Below are 19,468 nucleotides of genomic sequence, written 5' to 3' on the forward strand. Positions count from 1 at the left end.
GGACATTATTTGCATGGGCAAGAAAGGTAGTATCTTGCCATCCATTCTTTGAAGTTAGATGAATTGGGAATAACCTATTAGATTAGTAAGTATTCAAATTTCTCATTTCTGTATTTTTAATGAGAACAATTTAAAACTTTCTGTGTAGTTTTTCCCCCAATGCATTGTCACTCCATCATAAAGCATCGTCATTGAGAAGAAAGATTTCTCAAGGCAGGATTTCTTTATCCTTAAAAGGCAAAAAGTCAAATTAAAGCAGCATCGGGCTACCTGCTTTAATCAGAGTTAGTAGAATGGGAGAAGTAGAATGGGTTCTAGTTTCATTGTGTCTTGCACAGCTAGAAAGAAGTACATCTCTGTCTCTTATAGACCTTTTTTTCTAAGAAGTACTTGTGGGGCTTACCATCTCAGGCTCCTTGTGGACCAGATGCAAATCTAGAGGGTGAATGGTACCCTTCCGCCACTTTCATGCCCTGTCTTTTCTCCTTGCTCTCAAAAAGATAGCCTCCATTTCTTGCAACAGCAGCTTTTTAATTCAAAGGATGTGCTGAAAAGTGGGAGTTATTTTATAGGATCATGTTCTTCTATGTTATTATTATCTGGATGACTGTCCATTTCCTTAATTGGAATGAAACGCAAAGACTGATGGAGATCATAGGGGACCATGGACAATGACATCCAGATTATCACTGAACTCTTGTTTCCCAGTAGAGAGTAAAGGAGAACTTCCTGCAATTGCTAGGTTGTCACCATCATTGAACATTTATGTCTCAGAAGTCACATGAAAATTTTGAAACAAAACTAAACCGAAACAAAGGAATTAACATTGAAAGTATTTGAGCATCATGACATTCTTATTTACATCCCTAATAAGTATGGAAGAAAGAAAGATCTTTTGTATGGTAATTTATTAGTAGTAGTAGTAGTATTTTAATCCCAATATAGTTAACATACAGTGTAATATTAGTTTCTGATCTACAATAAGTGATTTAACACTTATATACGTCACTCAGTGCTCATCACAACAGGTGCAGTCCTTAATCCCCATCACCTATTTCACCCATCCCTCCACCCACCTCCCATTTGGTAACCATTAGCTTGTTCTCTATTATAAAGAATCTGTTTCTTGCTTTGTCTCTCTTATTTTTTCCCTTTGCTCATATGTTTTATAGGTATTTTGTATTTTAATTAAGTTAATTATAGTATACACATTTTACTAAATTATGACATGTATATCTAAGCAAATTATAGAGTGGTAGCTCTCTATCAATTACGTGCAGTAACAATGTTTCAGCCCAGATACTGACTAATGAACATGTATATAAAAGTAAAAATTTAAAACAGTGTTTTTAACCCAGATGCATTATCCAAACACTGAAGAAAATAATGAAAAGGTTCTGGCTGAGCTGTAGTTTTTGGAGGGTGAAGAGGCAAACATAATTGCAAGTGGTCACTGGAGTCTGGTGAATGTCATGTGTATACGAAATGAATTATCAGTAATAGAATTATACTTTTAAACACAAATTAGCACTCCTCATGTAATTAATTATTTAGAGAATTCTCACTGAAAACTTAATAAACTCTGGAAAATGTTCTTAATTGCAGCATTACTTTACTTTATTACCAGCTGTTCTATTATATCACAGCATTTACAAATACCAGCTGAGCTGATCTATGTAACGTTGAAATTATTTCTTAACTAACAAAAAAAATCATACTTCAGAATAATCACACTTTATTCAATCAATATAAGGTAGAGCAAATGCCTCTGTTTTAAAATCCATTAATAAGGTAGAAATTGGGCAATATATTGGATATACAGTTTTGTAGTTTCTTTCTTTTTTTAAATTTAAATCCAAGTTAGTTAACATACAGTGGATTTGTTGTGGTTTCAATGGGAATAGAGTTCAAATTGTTCCTGGTAATTCTGTGATTACTGTCAAGTTTCTTAAATTAGAAAGAAGACAAAAGTTGAATGGATTAGCATCACTTGCCCAATCAGTCATGTAAGCATATAACCCAGAATTGAGAACCTCTAGGATGGGGAGATATATCTATACTACACTGGCTCTTCCATTTTTCAAGGGTCACATGAGGTCTTGGCTAGCTTCCTTCATTTGTAACATTTGCGCTCAGTCAAGTTCTGTGGTAGAAATGACTGAGGAGATGGGATCCACAAGCCTTCTGCCCTGACATAGGATGCGTTGCTACTTCATACATCTTGATTTCCTATCACCTGTGTTGTTTTAGTACATGACTGAAATGCGCTGGATAAATGGTCTTATTTTATTTTCAAGCCATGGTTGAATTGGATGGAGATGATGTAAGAGTTTCCTCCAGAGGAAAATATGCTGAGAGGGATATTGTACAGGTAAGAAATTTAATGGAAATTATTCATTTTGTTCATTGTGAGGAACCTGTCAGCTCTGATTTGTAAATAAACAACTTACATTGAAAGCAGGACTGTCAGTTTCTGTTTAATTTAGTTGATTGATTCTCTATGAGATGCGTGGCAAGTAGGGCCTAGAATAAGTACCTAGTGATTTTTTTCTTCTATTTCAAGTTCACCATATATAAGATAGAAATGTTAATAAGTGTCTTTTCCTACTTTAATATTACCAGAAAATATCATAGAGGTCGTTGGTAAAATTAGAGGCCAGAAACATAACAGACTTTTTAATGATGCTCATCCATTATGTACTCCTCAATAAAGACTAAGTATATTTTAAGACAGCTGATTACATTTCAATGTAAATAAATTTAGTGGAAGCAAACCAAAACTATAGATATTTACATAGTCTACCTAGATTATGGTTAGAAAAGTGGAGAAATAGATTTAAAGATTCTATGTAATATAGAATTATATATAAAAATATAAATAATATATAATTTAAGTGTAATTATATATAGATGTTATATAATATATGATATACAATAACATAACAACCTATGTAATATATATCATTTACACTTGTTATAATCAAGAAAAATATGTAACTAAAGCCTACTATTCTAGGAGTGAATAGAAGGGAAAAATCTGCAACCAATCATTATAGTTCAAATTTATCATTGAAAGTAAGCATTTAATTCAACTAAATGGCTACATACTTTAGAGTTTCCATACTTTTAGGATTTTACAAGGGGGAAAAAAAGCTGTGAAGTATACTTTTTTAAATATGAAAGCAAAGATCTCAGCACCGTTTAAGCACATGCTATAAAAGTTTTGAAGGGGCAAACAATGGACTTCAGTGTTATCTCCTAAATAATAACCTGTATTTTCACCCAAAAAGCAGTCATTAAAAGAATCCCACAGAATTTAGAATCCTGTGGAATTTGGTTCAAATCCCAGTTTGGCCACTGTGATGATTTGAATGAGCTTTCTAAATTTCAGTGTTCTGGTGTTCTGGCATTGTTGTTAAGATTCAGTAAGGTCATGTGTATAAAATACATTTCTGAAATAGAACTCAGTAAAAGACAACAAAACTGATTAAAATAATTTGAAGGAGAAATATAATGAGTAAGTATGTTAATATAGAGATTAATGTTGATAAAGATTTAAAAAAGCATTGTTCTTTATCAGGCAGCAAGATTAAATTTTAAAATAGAAACATCTATATAACAGTTTTTTTAAAGATAATTAAATATGATTTAAACTTTTTACCCTAACGTTCTTGGTAGACTAAAAAGAACACATGCACATGAATGATTAGGTTAAAAGCACCTGAAAAAGGGAACATGATGATGTGGTCATTTATTTAAGTATCCCGTGGTGTTTTGTTTTCATAATTAGACACATGATTATTCACCTTAACCTTATTAGCATAATTATATGTCTAAGTAATTACACTTTATCTAAAAGCTCTTCATAATGTATGACTCACAGTTTCCAAAAAATCAAATTACTGAAGGGAAGTATGAATTTGAAGTTCTTTGGAATGTGTTATGCTGCTATTGTAATGCATTTTTCAAAATCAGTAGAAGCAACCTCATGTCCCATAGCGTCATCATAATGCTTAAGGGAAACTTGTTACTGTTTTCTTCCTTTAGAGGTAGTTAAGCTTGCCCACATGGTTAAGGTTACCTTTAAGAGGGCTAATCTGTTATATTAGTGAAAAACAATAGTCCTGCCTGTTAGCATTTATAAAATAAAAATGTCCATGATCATGAAAGTATTTAGTCTCTCAGTGGAAATACTTATTGTGGAGAATATTGAGATTGAGATGCCTAGATCTATGAAAGTATAATATTGTCACTCTGATCTTGAACAAGTCAAGTAATCTTTCTGAGCCTTAATTTCATTACCTCTAGACTTTAAATTCTTTCATCTCCACTCTTTTCATGATGTGAATCTCAGAAGAAGTTAAGACATGAAAATACTTGCTATAATCATGTTTTTTCTCCTTGCAAGTCAGACAGAATCCATGAGACAGACCAGCCTGCCACCTTAAAGTGACATGGGGATCCCCAATGATCCTGAAGACATCTGGCAATATAACTAAATATTCAAGGAATTCTATCACATAAAGTTGAACTGAAGTGAAAGAGTCATTGGATCTTACAGATATTGAATAGGAAATTAAAATGAGCCCAGGGAATTAATAGCCTCTTGAATGACTGTGACTTCTTGACTTGTATGCCTACATTTGGTTAAGGACATTTAATAGACCCTTCTCTAATTTCATGGAGAAGATCCTAGGTGGTTATTGGTCTTTTCAAAATACTTAGCAAGGTAACCATTTACCTTGCTAACAACACAATATCACACTGTGTTGAAGAGGAATTAGCATTCTCCCTCACCTCAAATAAGGTTTTACAAACTTTTTCACCATCACAGTTTTCCAGGTTCTACCATACACTAAAATGTTATTTAAATTAGTTATTTGCGAAAAGGGGTTTATGGAGGATTGCGGGAAGATGGCGGCTTAGAAGGACGCTGGGCTCACCGCGCGTCCTGCTGATCACTTAGATTCCACCTACACCTGCCGAACTAACCCAGAAAACCGCCAGAGGATTAGCAGAACGGAGTCTCCAGAGCCAAGCGCAGATGAGAGGCCCACGGAAGAGGGTAGGAAGGGCGGAGAGGCGGTGCGCGCTGCAGGGACTGGCGGGAGGGAGCCAGGGCGGAGGGGCAGCCTGCTGGCCAAGCAGAGCCCCCGAGTCTGGCTTGCAAAAGCAGAGGGGCCTGATGGAGTGTGTTCTGACACAAAGCGAGACTTAGCATCTGGGAGGTCATAAGTTAACAGCTCTGCTCAGAAAGCGGGAAGGCTGGAGGACAAAGGGAGGGAGAGCTGCTGAGCCCCCAGACGACAGAGCTCTGTTTGGCAGGGAACAAAGGTGCTCGGCAGCACCATCTCCCTCGCCCATCCCCCGGCCAAAATCCCAAAGAGAACCAGTTCCTGCCAGGGAACTTGCTTGCTCCGTGCAAACACCCAATGCTGTGCTTCTGCGGAGCCAACCCTCTGGCAGCGGGTCTGACTCCCTCCCGCTGCCACACGGCCCCTCCTGAAGTGGATCACCTAAGGAGAAGCGAGCTAACCCTGCCCCTCCTGCCCCGTGCACCTTACCTACCCACCCCAGCTAATAGCCAGATCCCCAGCACCACAAGCCTGGCAGTGTGCAAGTAGCCCAGACGGGCCACGCCACCCCACAGTCAATCCCGCCCCTAGGAGAGGGGAAGAGAAGGCACACACCAGTCTGACTGTGGCCCCAACGGTGGGCTGGGGGCAGACATCAGGTCTGACTGCGGCTCCGCCCACCAACTCCAGTTATACACCACAGCACAGGGGAAGTGCCCTGCAGGTCCTCACCACTCCAGGGACTATCCAAAATGACCAAACGGAAGAATTCCCCTCAGAAGAATCTCCAGGAAATAACAACAGCTAATGAACTGATCAAAAAGGATTTAAATAATATAACAGAAAGTGAATTTAGAGTAATAGTCATAAAATTAATCGCTGGGCTTGAAAACAGTATAGAGGACAGCAGAGAATCTCTTGCTACAGAGATCAAGGGACTAGGGAACAGTCAGGAGGAGCTGAAAAACACTTTAAACGAAATGCAAAACAAAATGGAAACGATGACAGCTCGGATTGAAGAGGCAGAGGAGAGCATAGGTGAACTAGAAGATAAAGTCATGGAAAAAGAGGAAGCTGAGAAAAAGAGAGATAAAAAAAATCCAGGAGTATGAGGGGAAAATTAGAGAACTAAGTGATACACTAAAAAGAAATAATATACACATAATTGGTATCCCAGAGGAGGAAGAGAGAGGGAAAAGTGCTGAAGGGGTACTTGAAGAAATTATAGCTGAGAACTTCCCTGAACTGGGGAAGGAAAAAGGCATTGAAATCCAAGAGGCACAGAGAACTCCCTTCAGACGTAACTTGAATCGATCTTCTGCATGACATATCATAGTGAAACTGGCAAAATACAAGGATAAAGAGAAAATTCTGAAAGCAGCAAGGGGTAAACGTGCCCTAACATATAAAGGGAGACCTATAAGACTCGTGACAGATCTCTGTTTTGAAACTTGGCAGGCCAGAAAGGATTGGCACGAGATCTTTAATGTGCTGAACAGAAAAAAATATGCAGCCGAGAATCCTTTATCCAGCAAGTCTGTCATTTAGAATAGAAGGAGAGATAAAGGTCTTCCCAAACAAACAAAAACTGAAGGAATTTGTCACCACTAAACCAGCCCTACAAGAGATCCTAAGGGGGATCCTGTGAGACAAAGTACCAGAGACATCACTACAAGCATAAATCATACAGACATCACAATGACTCTAAACCCGTATCTTTCTATAATAACACTGAATGTAAATGGATTAAATGCGCCAGCCAAAAGACATAGGCTATCAGAATGGATAAAAAAACAAGACCCATCTATTTGCTGTCTACAAGAGACTCATTTTAGATCTGAGGACACCTTTAGATTGAGAGTGAGGGGATGGAAAACTATTTATCATGCTACTGGAAGCCAAAAGAAAGCTGGAGTAGCCATACTTATATCAGACAAACTAGACTTTAAATTAAAGTCTATAACAAGAGATGAAGAAGGGCTTTATATAATAATTACAGGGTCTATCCACCAGGAAGAGCTAACAACTATAAATGTCTATGCACCGAATACCGGAGCCCCCAAATATATAAAACAATTACTCATAAACATAAGCAACCTTATTGATAAGAATGTGGTAATTGCAGGGGACTATAACACTCCACTTACAGAAATGGATAGATCATCTAGACATATGGTCAATAAAGAAACAAGGGCCCTGAATGACACATTGGATCAGATGGACTTGACAGATATATTTAGAACTCTGCATCCCAAAGCAACAGAATATACTTTCTTCTCGAGTGCACATGGAACATTCTCCAAGATAGATCACATACTGGGTCACAAAACAGCCCTTCATAAGTACACAAGAACTGAAATCATACCATGCATACTTTCAGACCACAATGCTATGAAGCTTGAAATCAACCACAGGAAAAAGTCTGGAAAACCTCCAAAAGCATGGAGGTTAAAGAACACCCTACTAACGAATGAGTGGGTCACCCAGGCAATTAGAGAAGAAATTTAAAAATATATGGAAACAAATGAAAATGAAAATACAACAATCCAAACGCTTTGGGATGCAGCGAAGGCAGTCCTGAGAGGAAAATACATCGCAATCCAGGCCTGTCTCAAGAAACAAGAAAAATCCCAAATACAAAATCTAACAGCACACCTAAAGGAAGTAGAAGCAGAACAGCAAAGGCAGCCTAAACCCAGCAGAAGAAGAGAAATAATAAAGATCAGAGCAGAAATAAACAATATAGAATCTAAAAAAACGGTAGAGCAGATCAACGAAACCAAGAGTTGGTTTTTTGAAAAAATTAACAACATTGACAAACCTCTAGCCAGGCTTCTCAAAAAGAAAAGGGAGATGACCCAAATAGATAAAATCATGAATGAAAATGGAATGATTACAACCAATCCCTCAGAGATACAAACAATTATCAGGGAATACTATGAAAAATTATATGCCAACAAATTGGACAACCTGGAAGAAATGGACAAATTCCTAAACACCCACACTCTTCCAAAACTCAATCAGGAGGAAATAGAAAGCTTGAACAGACCCATAACCAGCGAAGAAATTGAATCGGTTATCAAAAATCTCCCAACAAATAAGAGTCCAGGACCAGATGGCTTCCCAGGGGAGTTCTCCCAGATGTTTAAAGCAGAGATAATACCTATCCTTCTCAAGCTATTCCAAGAAATAGAAAGGGAAGGAAAACTTCCAGACTCATTCTATGAAGCCAGTATTACTTTGATTCCTAAACCAGACAGAGACCCAGTAAAAAAAGAGAACTACAGGCCAATATCCCTGATGAATATGGATGCAAAAATTCTCAATAAGATACTAGCAAATCGAATTCAACAGCATATAAAAAGAATCATTCACCATGATCAAGTGGGATTCATTCCTGGGATGCAGGGCTGGTTCAACATTCGCAAATCAATCAACGTGATACATCACATTAATAAAAGAAAAGAGAAGAACCATATGATCCTGTCAATCGATGCAGAAAAGGCCTTTGACAAAATCCAGCACCCTTTCTTAATAAAAACCCTTGAGAAAGTCGGGATAGAAGGAACATACTTAAAGATCATAAAAGCCATTTATGAAAAGCCCACAGCTAACATCATCCTCAATGGGGAAAAACTGAGAGCTTTTTCCCTGAGATCAGGAACACGACAGGGATGCCCACTCTCACCGCTGTTGTTTAACATAGTGTTGGAAGTTCTAGCAACAGCAATCAGACAACAAAAGGAAATCAAAGGCATCAAAATTGGCAAAGACGAAGTCAAGCTTTCGCTTTTTGCAGATGACATGATATTATACATGGAAAATCCGATAGACTCCACCAAAAGTCTGCTACAACTAATACATGAATTCAGCAAAGTTGCAGGATACAAAATCAATGAACAGAAATCAGTTGCATTCTTATACACTAACAATGAAGCAACAGAAAGACAAATAAAGAAACTGATCCCATTCACAATTGCACCAAGAAGCATAAAATACCTAGGAATAAATCTAACCAAAGATGTAAAAGATCTGTATGCTGAAAACTATGGAAAGCTTATGAAGGTAATTGAAGAAGATATAAAGAAATGGAAAGACATTCTCTGCTCATGGATTGGAAGAATAAATATTGTCAAAATGTCAATACTACCCAAAGCTATCTACACATTCCATGCAATCCCAATCAAAATTGCACCAGCATTCTCCTCGAAACTAGAACAAGCAATCCTAAAATTCATATGGAACCACAAAAGGCCCCGAATAGCCAAAGTAATTTTGAAGAAGAAGACCAAAGCAGGAGGCATCACAATCCCAGACTTTAGCCTCTACTACAAAGCTGTCATCATCAAGACAGCATGGTATTGGCACAAAAACAGACACATAGACCAGTGGAATAGAATAGAAACCCCAGAACTAGACCCACAAACGTATGGCCAACTCATCTTTGACAAAGCAGGAAAGAACATCCAATGGAAAAAAGACAGTCTCTTTAACAAATGGTGCTGGGAGAACTGGACAGCAACATGCAGAAGGTTGAAACTAGACCACTTTCTCACACCATTCACAAAAATAAACTCAAAATGGATAAAGGACCTGAATGTGAGACGGGAAACCATCCAAACCTTAGAGGAGAAAGCAGGAAAAGACCTCTCTGACCTCAGCCGTAGCAATCTCTTACTCGACACATCCCCAAAGGCAAGGGAATTAAAAGCAAAAGTGAACTACTGGGACCTTATGAAGATAAAAAGCTTCTGCACAGCAAAGGAAACAACCAACAAAACTAAAAGGCAACCAACGGAATGGGAAAAGATATTTGCAAATGACATATCGGACAAAGGGCTAGTATCTAAAATCTATAAAGAGCTCACCAAACTCCACACCCGAAAAACAAATAACCCAGTGAAGAAATGGGCAGAAAACATGAATAGACACTTCTCTAAAGAAGACATCCGGATGGCCAACAGGCACAGGAAAAGATGCTCAACGTCGCTCCTTATCAGGGAAATACAAATCAAAACCACACTCAGATATCACCTCATGCCAGTGAGAGTGGACAAAATGAACAAATCAGGAGACTATAGATGCTGGTGAGGATGTGGAGAAACGGGAACCCTCTTGCACTGTTGGTGGGAATGCAAATTGGTGCAGCCGCTCTGGAAAGCAGTGTGGAGGTTCCTCAGAAAATTAAAAATAGACCTACCCTATGACCCAGCAATAGCACTGCTAGGAATTTCCCCAAGGGATACAGGAGTACTGATGCATAGGGGCACTTGTACCCCAATGTTTATAGCAGCACTCTCAACAATAGCCAAATTATGGAAAGAGCCTAAATGTCCATCAACTGATGAATGGATAAAGAAATTGTGGTTTATACACACAATGGAGTACTACATGGCAATGAGAAAGAACGAAATATGGCCCCCTTTGTAGCAACGTGGATGGAACTGGAGAGTGTGATGCTAAGTGAAATAAGCCATACAGAGAAAGACAGATACCATATGTTTTCACTCATGTGGATCCTGAGAAACTTAACAGAAACCCATGAAGGAGGGGAAGGAAAAAAAAAAAAAAAAAAGAGGTTAGAGTGGGAGAGAGCCAAAGCATAAGAGACTCTTAAAAACTGAGAACAAACTGAGGGTTGATGGGGGGTGGGAGGGAGGGGAGAGTGGGTGATGGGTATTGAGGAGGGCACCTTTTGGGATGAGCACTGGGTGTTGTATGGAAACCAGTTTGACAATAAATTTCATATATTGAAAAATAAATAAATAAATTAGGTATTTGCAAGAATAGAAATACTCTTGGGGAGACTGGGTGTTGCAGTCAGTTAAGCATCTGACTTTGGCTCAGGTCATGATCTCACAGTTCATGAGTTGGAGCCCCACATTGGACTCTGCTGACTGCTCATATTCTGTAGAGCCTGCTTCAGATTCTGTGTCTTCCTCTCTCTCTCTGCCCCTCTCCCACTTGTGCACGCACGCTCTCTCTCTCTCAAATATAAATTAAAAAAAATTTTTTTTAGTTTGACAAACAAGAAGAGAATACTCTTGAATACTTAGAATAATGGGGTTTCAAGGGCACACAAGGATAATGTTGTCAATCTTCCCATCAGAAAATACCTAAGGCATCACAATCAATAATACCTAAGCCATCACATCAAATACTACTGGCTAAAATATTATCAAAAAATAAGGTCTGTTTAGGCTCTCTTACCTTTTCACTGCTTCCAACTTCTTATATGTTGAAGCTAATCAGGTTAATACACTGCAAATGGAACCCAAATTTTTTAAGTTGCCAAACAAAAGCCTATAACTGCAAATAATAACAAAAGCCAGAAGTAGCTGAGTTTCAGCAGAAAGTTGAGGGTAGTGGATGGGGTTCTCATTATTATGTGAAACCTTCAGTGGCTTCCAACTTCTTCATATAATAATAATATTGAGTCATTTATTAACTTCGTTGTATGCTAGGCAGCTACTTTCACTAAATCTTTAATTGAACTTATGCAGATACTTTGATTACATTTTATGAAAAAAAAAAAAAAAGAAATGAGTTTCAATTCTTGTCCATAGTCATGTAGCTAGTAAGAGAAGTAGTCAGGATTTAACCTTAAAATGTCTGATTCTAAAATTCTTAACACAAATTATGTATAACTTTGATTCTATAACCTAACCATAGCATTTAAGAGTCTCCATGATCTGACCCCAATCTTCCTCTTTAGCTACACACACACACACACACACACACACACACACACACACACTTTGTATAGATAAATAGGACTACTAGCTGTCTTTGAGTCAACATTTCCATTGTTCTTGCTTTTATTTCCTCTTATTATTTCACCTGGAATACTCTTCTTCCTTATCTGTGCTGATTAAAACCCTACATTTTGAAAGATCCCAGTATAAAGCCTTGAACAAAGCCCTCTGTACACCTGAGCTAATTTCCCCTCTGTCAATTTGTTCATATATCACTTTATATCATCCTAAATACTGGTCTCTTTTTACTTTATGGTAGTTTATAAATGAGGAAACGGAGGCAGAGGACGAGATGTTAAACAACTTGTGCAAAATTACTTAAGTCATAAATTGGTAGAGCCAAATTTCCAACAGAGTTCTGATTCCAAACCCTGAGTTCTTTCCATTACAACACACCTAGTCTCCTAAAAGCCAAAATTCTACTGAAGATTATTAGGCTCTGTTTCCCTTTTCATACTGCTGTAGTGGTTTATATATCAGGGTTAGATTAATTTAAGTTCAAATAATGACCAATACTGATAACTGTCTGACCTTGGGTAAGTTAACTAATCTCTCTAAGTTTCAGTTTCCTCTTCTGTCAATTCAAAATATGGGTAACATGCTAATAAAAATTAAATGAAATATTGTATTAAATTTTTTTGCAGAAGACCTGTTACCTACCAGTTGTTCAATAAGTGCATTAACACCAATATTAGTTACTGCTATTAGTGAGTATGTTGGCATAGTCTAATGCAAAGGCATTTTTTATGTCAGTATTTCAGAGTAGCTATACCCTGACTTGGGACACTGTAGTCAGCCTTGTGTGTGATTATATTCATTGCCTCAAGATTGAATCTCATCTGACTATAGTATAAACAGTAAGCAAGATGAGATCCTATGGTTGTTTTTCTAAAACTTAAATGAGTTATTTTGTTAAATCAATATATGTAAAGGCTTTCAATATTTGTTTGTTTGTATATAGATTGGCCCTTGTGTATAAAGCAATGTCATTTCTCTTGGCTGCATGCAGCTGTTGGCCAGCCTATCATTTCCTTAAAATTTATATTTAAATCATATTTTCCATTAAAAGGAGAATAATAACCTTGAAGGCTTAGACTTGAAAATCACTAATGGAGCTCTGCACAGTAGGAACAATCGAGTAAAATTGAGCAGAACAGCAACTAAAAGTCCATTTGCCCAAACTGATTCAAACTTGTTTTCACAAATAGGCAAAACCAGCTGTTAGAGCTGCCATGTGGAACATTTTCCTTATACTGCATGGATGCTAAAAAAAAAAAAAAGTAGAGTATCAAGGATATAGTATATTTCTACAGAACAGAATGCATTTGTTGGTATTCTTCAGACAAATGTGATAAATTAGTGAAAATTAAATATTGATTTATCCCTCTAGACTGAACATTTTAAGGGTCTGAGTTAATATGTGGTGATAGTCAGTGATCAACGCTCATCCACAAATGTGTGAGCAATATTTTGAACAGGAGGTTCCCCGGGTACAGTGACCAGAAACGAATGATAAAAAGAGACAATAATCAGAGTGGTCTGAGAAGTTAAGTGGAAAACAGATTGTAGAAGGATATGAGCAATAGTGTTACAGAGGGCATATTTTGTCCTAAAATCCGTAAGATCTGGCATTAATAAGAGGTCAAGGAAATGAAGAGTCACTTGTCATTTTCATCTCTCACTTAGGAGAGTACCTCATGACATGATTGAATAGCTCAATGTTCTTTTGGGAGAGGTTTACATAATTCAGGTTAGTGAGTAGAAAGTTCTCAACGTTTTTTTTTTTTTCTACTCCCAGCACACATGTGGAATGAGCTGTACTCCTGTTGGTAACAGGAACCTGCTATGGCAGTGATTCTCACCCTGGGGGCAAGGACCTTCAGTATTCAAGGGCCAGGCAGAATTACTGAACAAACCTAAGTTCAATGTGATATAAACTTTCCTCTTCAGCTGAAAACTATATTTCTTCTTACCCATGATTTATAAACATATTTTAAATAAGAGCAGAACTACATGTATCATGACAATAGCGATTGTGAATGTGAGTTTTGACATCCCAGAGCATCACGACATTCTTAAAAATGAATTGTAATGTCCTTCAGTAACAATAAGTAGCAAGTCTCATAGCATCTGCTGGAAATATGAAGCAATGGGTGTTTTAAAATAACAAAAAGGCCGGGAATTACTATCTTAGATGCTAATAGCGATATTATACTCAAACTTGATAGAGATAAAACTGATAAAGGATATTCCTTGTATTTAATGTTTGATATGAATGTAAATAGGAAAATATTAAGAATATAGTTTCATATTTATATTGAATACATACATGTTTGAGCTGGTGAGTAATAAATAATACTAGTGATGATTGCAATGACTACCCTGTATGGCACATATTATGACTTGAACACTGTTTTAAGCAGTTTACATGTTAACTGATTTAATACAGCAACCTAATGAAGTAGGTATTATTGTTTGAAGTAGGTATTACTATTATTTTTAGAAGAGGAAACTGAGGCAAAGAGTGGAAAATCATCTGTGCAAGATCATGTAGCTATTAAGTAGAACTGGGCTCTGAACTGGGGAAAGTCTAATTCCAGAGTTTGGGAGAATAGGGGGTAAAAAGAGAAAAGAGTTTAATGTTCCTGGCACAGAAGAAAAGTAAAGAATCCAATGAAAATAAAAGAGCAAAGTTGAGGTCAACACTTGATCTTAGCCAAAAGGCCGAGAAGCGATGAGGTAAACACACAAACAGGTAGGATCAACTATTTGCCGGAGGTGACACCATCCTTTCCCTGAAATGTAGGTATTAGCCACAGATTTCTGAAAAACTGAACTATTAGGGAAAAAAAGTTTAAAGGATAGTCATTGTATACTAAACATATTGATACCTTATTAGTAGTTTATTTTTAAAACGCTGTGTCTTTTAAAAGAAGCATGAGCTAAACTATAACAATTAGATATCTTCTTCTCATTAATCCTGTCTTGTTAATTCCTATTTTCTCACTTTTCTAATTATCGTTTCAGAGAAAAAAATAAACCCCGACTTTTTTTTGCACTTCTTTGTTGTTGTTGTTGTTGTTAAAAATGTCATCTTGTCCAAAGTTAGGTAATTTAACCTCACAAAAGTTCACATCCCCTTAGTTCTCTTCTCAGTTGAAGACTATATTTGCTCTGTTAGATTTTTCTTACCCTTATTAGCTACCTTCAGGGGTAAGAGAAAGCCTCGTCACCTTTCTACAGTTTTCTAAAAGCTAGATTGAGTTTTCTTCCTGGTTAGCAAGACAGGGTAAAATTAAAGTCATATAGGTTGCTTCTGCCTACAGTATGTCTTATTTTATTTAAAAATTTTTTAATGTTTATTTATTTTTAAGAGAGAGACAGAGACAGAGTGTGAGTGGGGGGAGGAGCAGAGAGAGAGGGAGACACAGAATCTGAAATAGGCTCCAGGCTCTGAGCTGTCAGCACAGTTCAATGCGGGGCTCGAACTCACAAACCGTGAGACCATGACCTGAGCTGAAATTGGCCACTTAACCGACTAAGCCACCCAGGCGCCCCCAGTATGTCTTATTTTGAAAAGAAAGTAATTTTCTACTCTTGCTTAAAGAGACTGTGTTCACTGCATACAAGGTATTATACCTGCTATTTGATTTCTTAAAATTTTAATTTGGCTTATCTGTAGGAACCTGACCATTTTAAAACTTGCTTCTTCATAATAGTTGTTTCCTGAAAGCACATCTTGAATAACTATGTAAATCAAAAGTAACTTTCAAAATAAACTTAAAACAGTTATGGCATAGTTATAGAGATGGGAGTGTGTTCTCTCTAGAGGAGAAAAAAATAATTCAGGCTGTTAAATATTATAATCAGAAATTGCTTCAACATTCTCACATGTCTTCACTATACCTTTTCCCTAAGACCTAAAATTACTATGTTCCCAAACTATCACAACATTAACAGTTCAAACATTTCCAAGTGGCTTCAAGAATCATCATGTCTCTGAGGGGAAATTGAACTAATGCCCTCAAACAGCACATTTTTATTAACTTAACCATTACAAATGAAGATAGAATCAGGCAATTTATTGTCAGAGTATTTAATGCTGAGCTGATAATGGCTCTCACGTAATTGCTAATGTGATGATAGTGCAATTATTTTTATGTGATATAAAAATAAGAATGGTGATATTTCAATAAAAATGCCAAATCTCATGCTGAATTCTTTTTCTTTTCCATTCCAAATAACAGATTAAAAGAAAAAACAATATCTGGGACATGTGGTTTTATGTTTTAGTAATAATTAAAAATACTTCACGTGTGTTTAGGATACCCACTTCTTTTTTTTACCTTCCACTGGATACTATTTCTGATTGAAAGCTGAATTAAGCATGTATTAACTCCATCTGACAGAAAACCGAGCCCTGAAGAGGTAAATGCTCCAAGTTATTGGGAATCAGGTTAGGTATAGAAGTCAAAACTGCAGAACACATGTAGCAACATGATGGACCTGTCAGGAACAGGAGATTAGAATTATCAGGAGGAACAAACATAGAAAACAATTCCATCCCTTTTTTAAAGTATATACATTAGAAAGGTTTGGTCACTGTAGTAGCTGTTGGTAATGAATCAAATCTCTTTAAAATGTGTAGTAATTATTATCCATCTAACCACTACCCCAGGCTTCTTCAGTTCTCAATGAAATGTTTACATATGTTGATTTTTGTGTCTATTAAATAGCATGCTTTCTTTCTTTCACCTCTGTTGTAGTTCGTGCCATTCAGGGATTATATTGACAGAAGCGGAAACCACATACTGAGCATGGCTAGATTGGCCAAAGATGTCCTTGCTGAGATCCCTGAGCAGTTCCTGTCCTACATGAGGGCCCGAGGAATCAAGCCATCGCCTGCACCCCCCCCATACACCCCGCCTACACATGTGTTACAGACTCAGATATGACTGTGCTCTGAACTGCTAATGTTAATTACACATCATTTAGAACTGCTGAGTCAATGCTTTGCTCCTGGTGCTCTGTAATGAACCAGGGAATGAGATCCTTTTCTCAGTTTGTTTTCAGCAGTACTGGTTAACATGCTTTCTTGGATCCAAAATTAATTCTCTTCCTAAACCAAAACTGTAAATATGGTTGTTGCATGAGCAACAAAAAAACAATTGTTTAAATGCTTGAAGCAAAATATGGATGTCTTCTCTGAATCTTTTTTTTTTTTTTTTCTTTTGGACAGAAACAGCTAATTTCCAATATATTGTTGGGAAAAAGCACAAACTATGTTTTTAACTCAAACACTGTCCTCGACTGCTGTGTGTCTAGGAAAGCAGTCTCTCTGTATCAATGTTTACATGTTACTACTTTTTAAATTTCAATACTTTTATAACTGTTCTTAAGAATAAGAGTTTTGAATATTGAATCCTTTGTCTTCTAAATTGCAATAGCTATAATCACAAGAGCAATATCTCTTTGAATGACTGTCTGGACAAATGCAATTGCAAACAAGGGGAGGGAAAGATACTTTCATATTTCTCAGTAAGTGAATTGTCTTACGAAGCTGCATCTGCTTAGTAATGAGTTCCTTTGCATTGTTTGCCGAGTGTGGGAGTTTAAGCGTCGCAGGTGTGTATCCTGTAAGGACATGCATTTTTCATGGGGTTTGGGTTCTAAATTTAGACTGCCGTCAGTTTATGTTTTGTAATTCTCCGTAGAAATAGGAAAAAGTCAAACATCGTGAACTGTAAAATGCACAGAAAATACTTTGTGTAAAAAGTAGCGTCTTTATATTATAATGCTATTTAAAAGACTAAAACCCAGAATATTTAACTGTGAACCATGTAGCAGAAGTTTTAAACTTTTTATTCCATTCTACCTTGTCTAGATATTTTAATTCAAAGGGATACTGGCTCTGTCAATTTGGACTTCTAGTTCTCACCTTTCCATGTGGCCATGCAGGGTGCACAGGCTGGAAGTTTTTTGTGTAATTCCCAGTTAAATACACACAACCTGTGACTTAGTGCACAACACATTTGTGAAATAACCTACTCCTACATACGGAACTGCCTGTCCACAATTGTAAAATTTTTGCATGTACAGTTTTTACAAGAATTACAGTTTTGTGACGTTGTGTCTGAATTAAAGCATTTATTTAGAACAAATGGCCTTAAATTCTCACAGAATTCCTGGAAATGATTGTGAATTGCCTTCAAATAATAGAAAAGTGTATTTATTTTTTTTCTTTTATGTCAACAATGTAACTGCTTTATAATGTTTTTCCTTACTTATGCCCTATTTACTACTTGGTTTATTTCTACTGTATGTTGTTCTCTTTGTCCCAAGTTGATTTAGGGTGACTTTTATAAGCATGAAACTATTTTAATGAAAAGAAAAATATATACACCCACATATCTCACAGTATCAACGTTATATAATTATGTAATAATAAATTGTCCATTTTTAAGTATGTATTAAAATCTTTAAAAGGATAACTATTTGCTCTATAAATTTTATGTGTGAGTGACATGGAGTGTGATGATTTCCCTTATTGATCTTAAATAATTTTGCCAGTAGAGCTTATTAACCACCTGAATTTTTTAATTTACCTTCATTCATCAGCCCAAAGAAACAAAAGTGAATATGGTCAGTATTCTTTCTTGTGAACATCAGTTATTTTTCTTTGATCTCATCAGAGGAAATGAAAGATGTCTACTTTCTTATCTAACTAATAGTGTACCCAAACCTAGTGGGGGCACATGGCTGAGAAACAATCTTCAGTTATAAACCTTGCCCTGTGTATGGTTGAGAATAGTGACTGGAAATGCATGTGATGTTAGTTCTATATGTTAGGTTAGAAAATACCCAGTCGTATCTCATCATTGCATAAACGAAGAAACTAAGTCTGAAGGGGCTGATTTATCTAAGACTGTAACTAGGACGGAACAAAAGTAACTACCTACATTTTGTGGACCATCATTAGGGGCTTTACAATGAAATATCCCAGAAACATAATCCATAAATGCAAACACATATCAATATCTGGACATACAAACTAGGTATGAAGGATATGCAAACATTAGATAATGAGAGACAAGAAAGGTAAGTATTGAGAGAAGAGTGATAGCTCCAAATCATAAACCTTGCTGCCAAAAGCAGATTAGGAACAAAGGTTCTGGATGCTCTCCTCTCTAATCCTATCCCTTTTCTTCTCTGATGAAAGCCATTTTAATTCTAGGATGAGCCCTCGGGCTTCTATTCAGGCATCTCCATTACTGAGTTATGTAATATGAATTCCCATTGCTTCCCAAATGAATATTAAAATCATCCAGGCTTATCTCATCCTTTTCCCCAACTGATCTGAATTTATCTGGAGTCTCAGACATAGTTCATACTGTTTCCTCCCATCTCTCCTTAGGCCTCCACCTAGAATACCCTTTGTATCTTCTAGCCCAAGCCTCAACTCTTAACCATATTCTTTAAAACTTCTGGTGACAATAATTTGCACCTTCTGTGAACTCATCTATGTGTTGCATTTTAGCATATCCATTGCCTCCTATTTTTTATAAACTATTTTACTTTGGGGAATCTTGATACCTCCCCAAAGTTTTTTCCAGAATGTAACATGGGGAGAGAAGAAGA

At 36.8% G+C, this 19,468-nt stretch overlaps 1 protein-coding gene across 1 annotated transcript in view; it reads left to right on the forward strand.

Moving 5' to 3' along the window:
- Window positions 1–18,321, forward strand: part of CPNE8 (copine 8) — a 227,624-nt gene extending 209,303 nt beyond the window's left edge. The window contains exons 19-20 of the mRNA XM_058743121.1: window positions 2,298–2,371; window positions 16,597–18,321. Of these exons, the coding sequence (XP_058599104.1) occupies window positions 2,298–2,371; window positions 16,597–16,785 (263 nt within the window). The 3' untranslated portion in view covers window positions 16,786–18,321. The remainder of the gene's footprint in view (window positions 1–2,297; window positions 2,372–16,596) is intronic.
- Window positions 18,322–19,468: the final 1,147 nt, after the last annotated feature.

The sequence above is a fragment of the Neofelis nebulosa genome, chromosome 8 (genome assembly GCF_028018385.1).
Source record: "Neofelis nebulosa isolate mNeoNeb1 chromosome 8, mNeoNeb1.pri, whole genome shotgun sequence".
Lineage (NCBI taxonomy): Eukaryota > Metazoa > Chordata > Mammalia > Carnivora > Felidae > Neofelis > Neofelis nebulosa.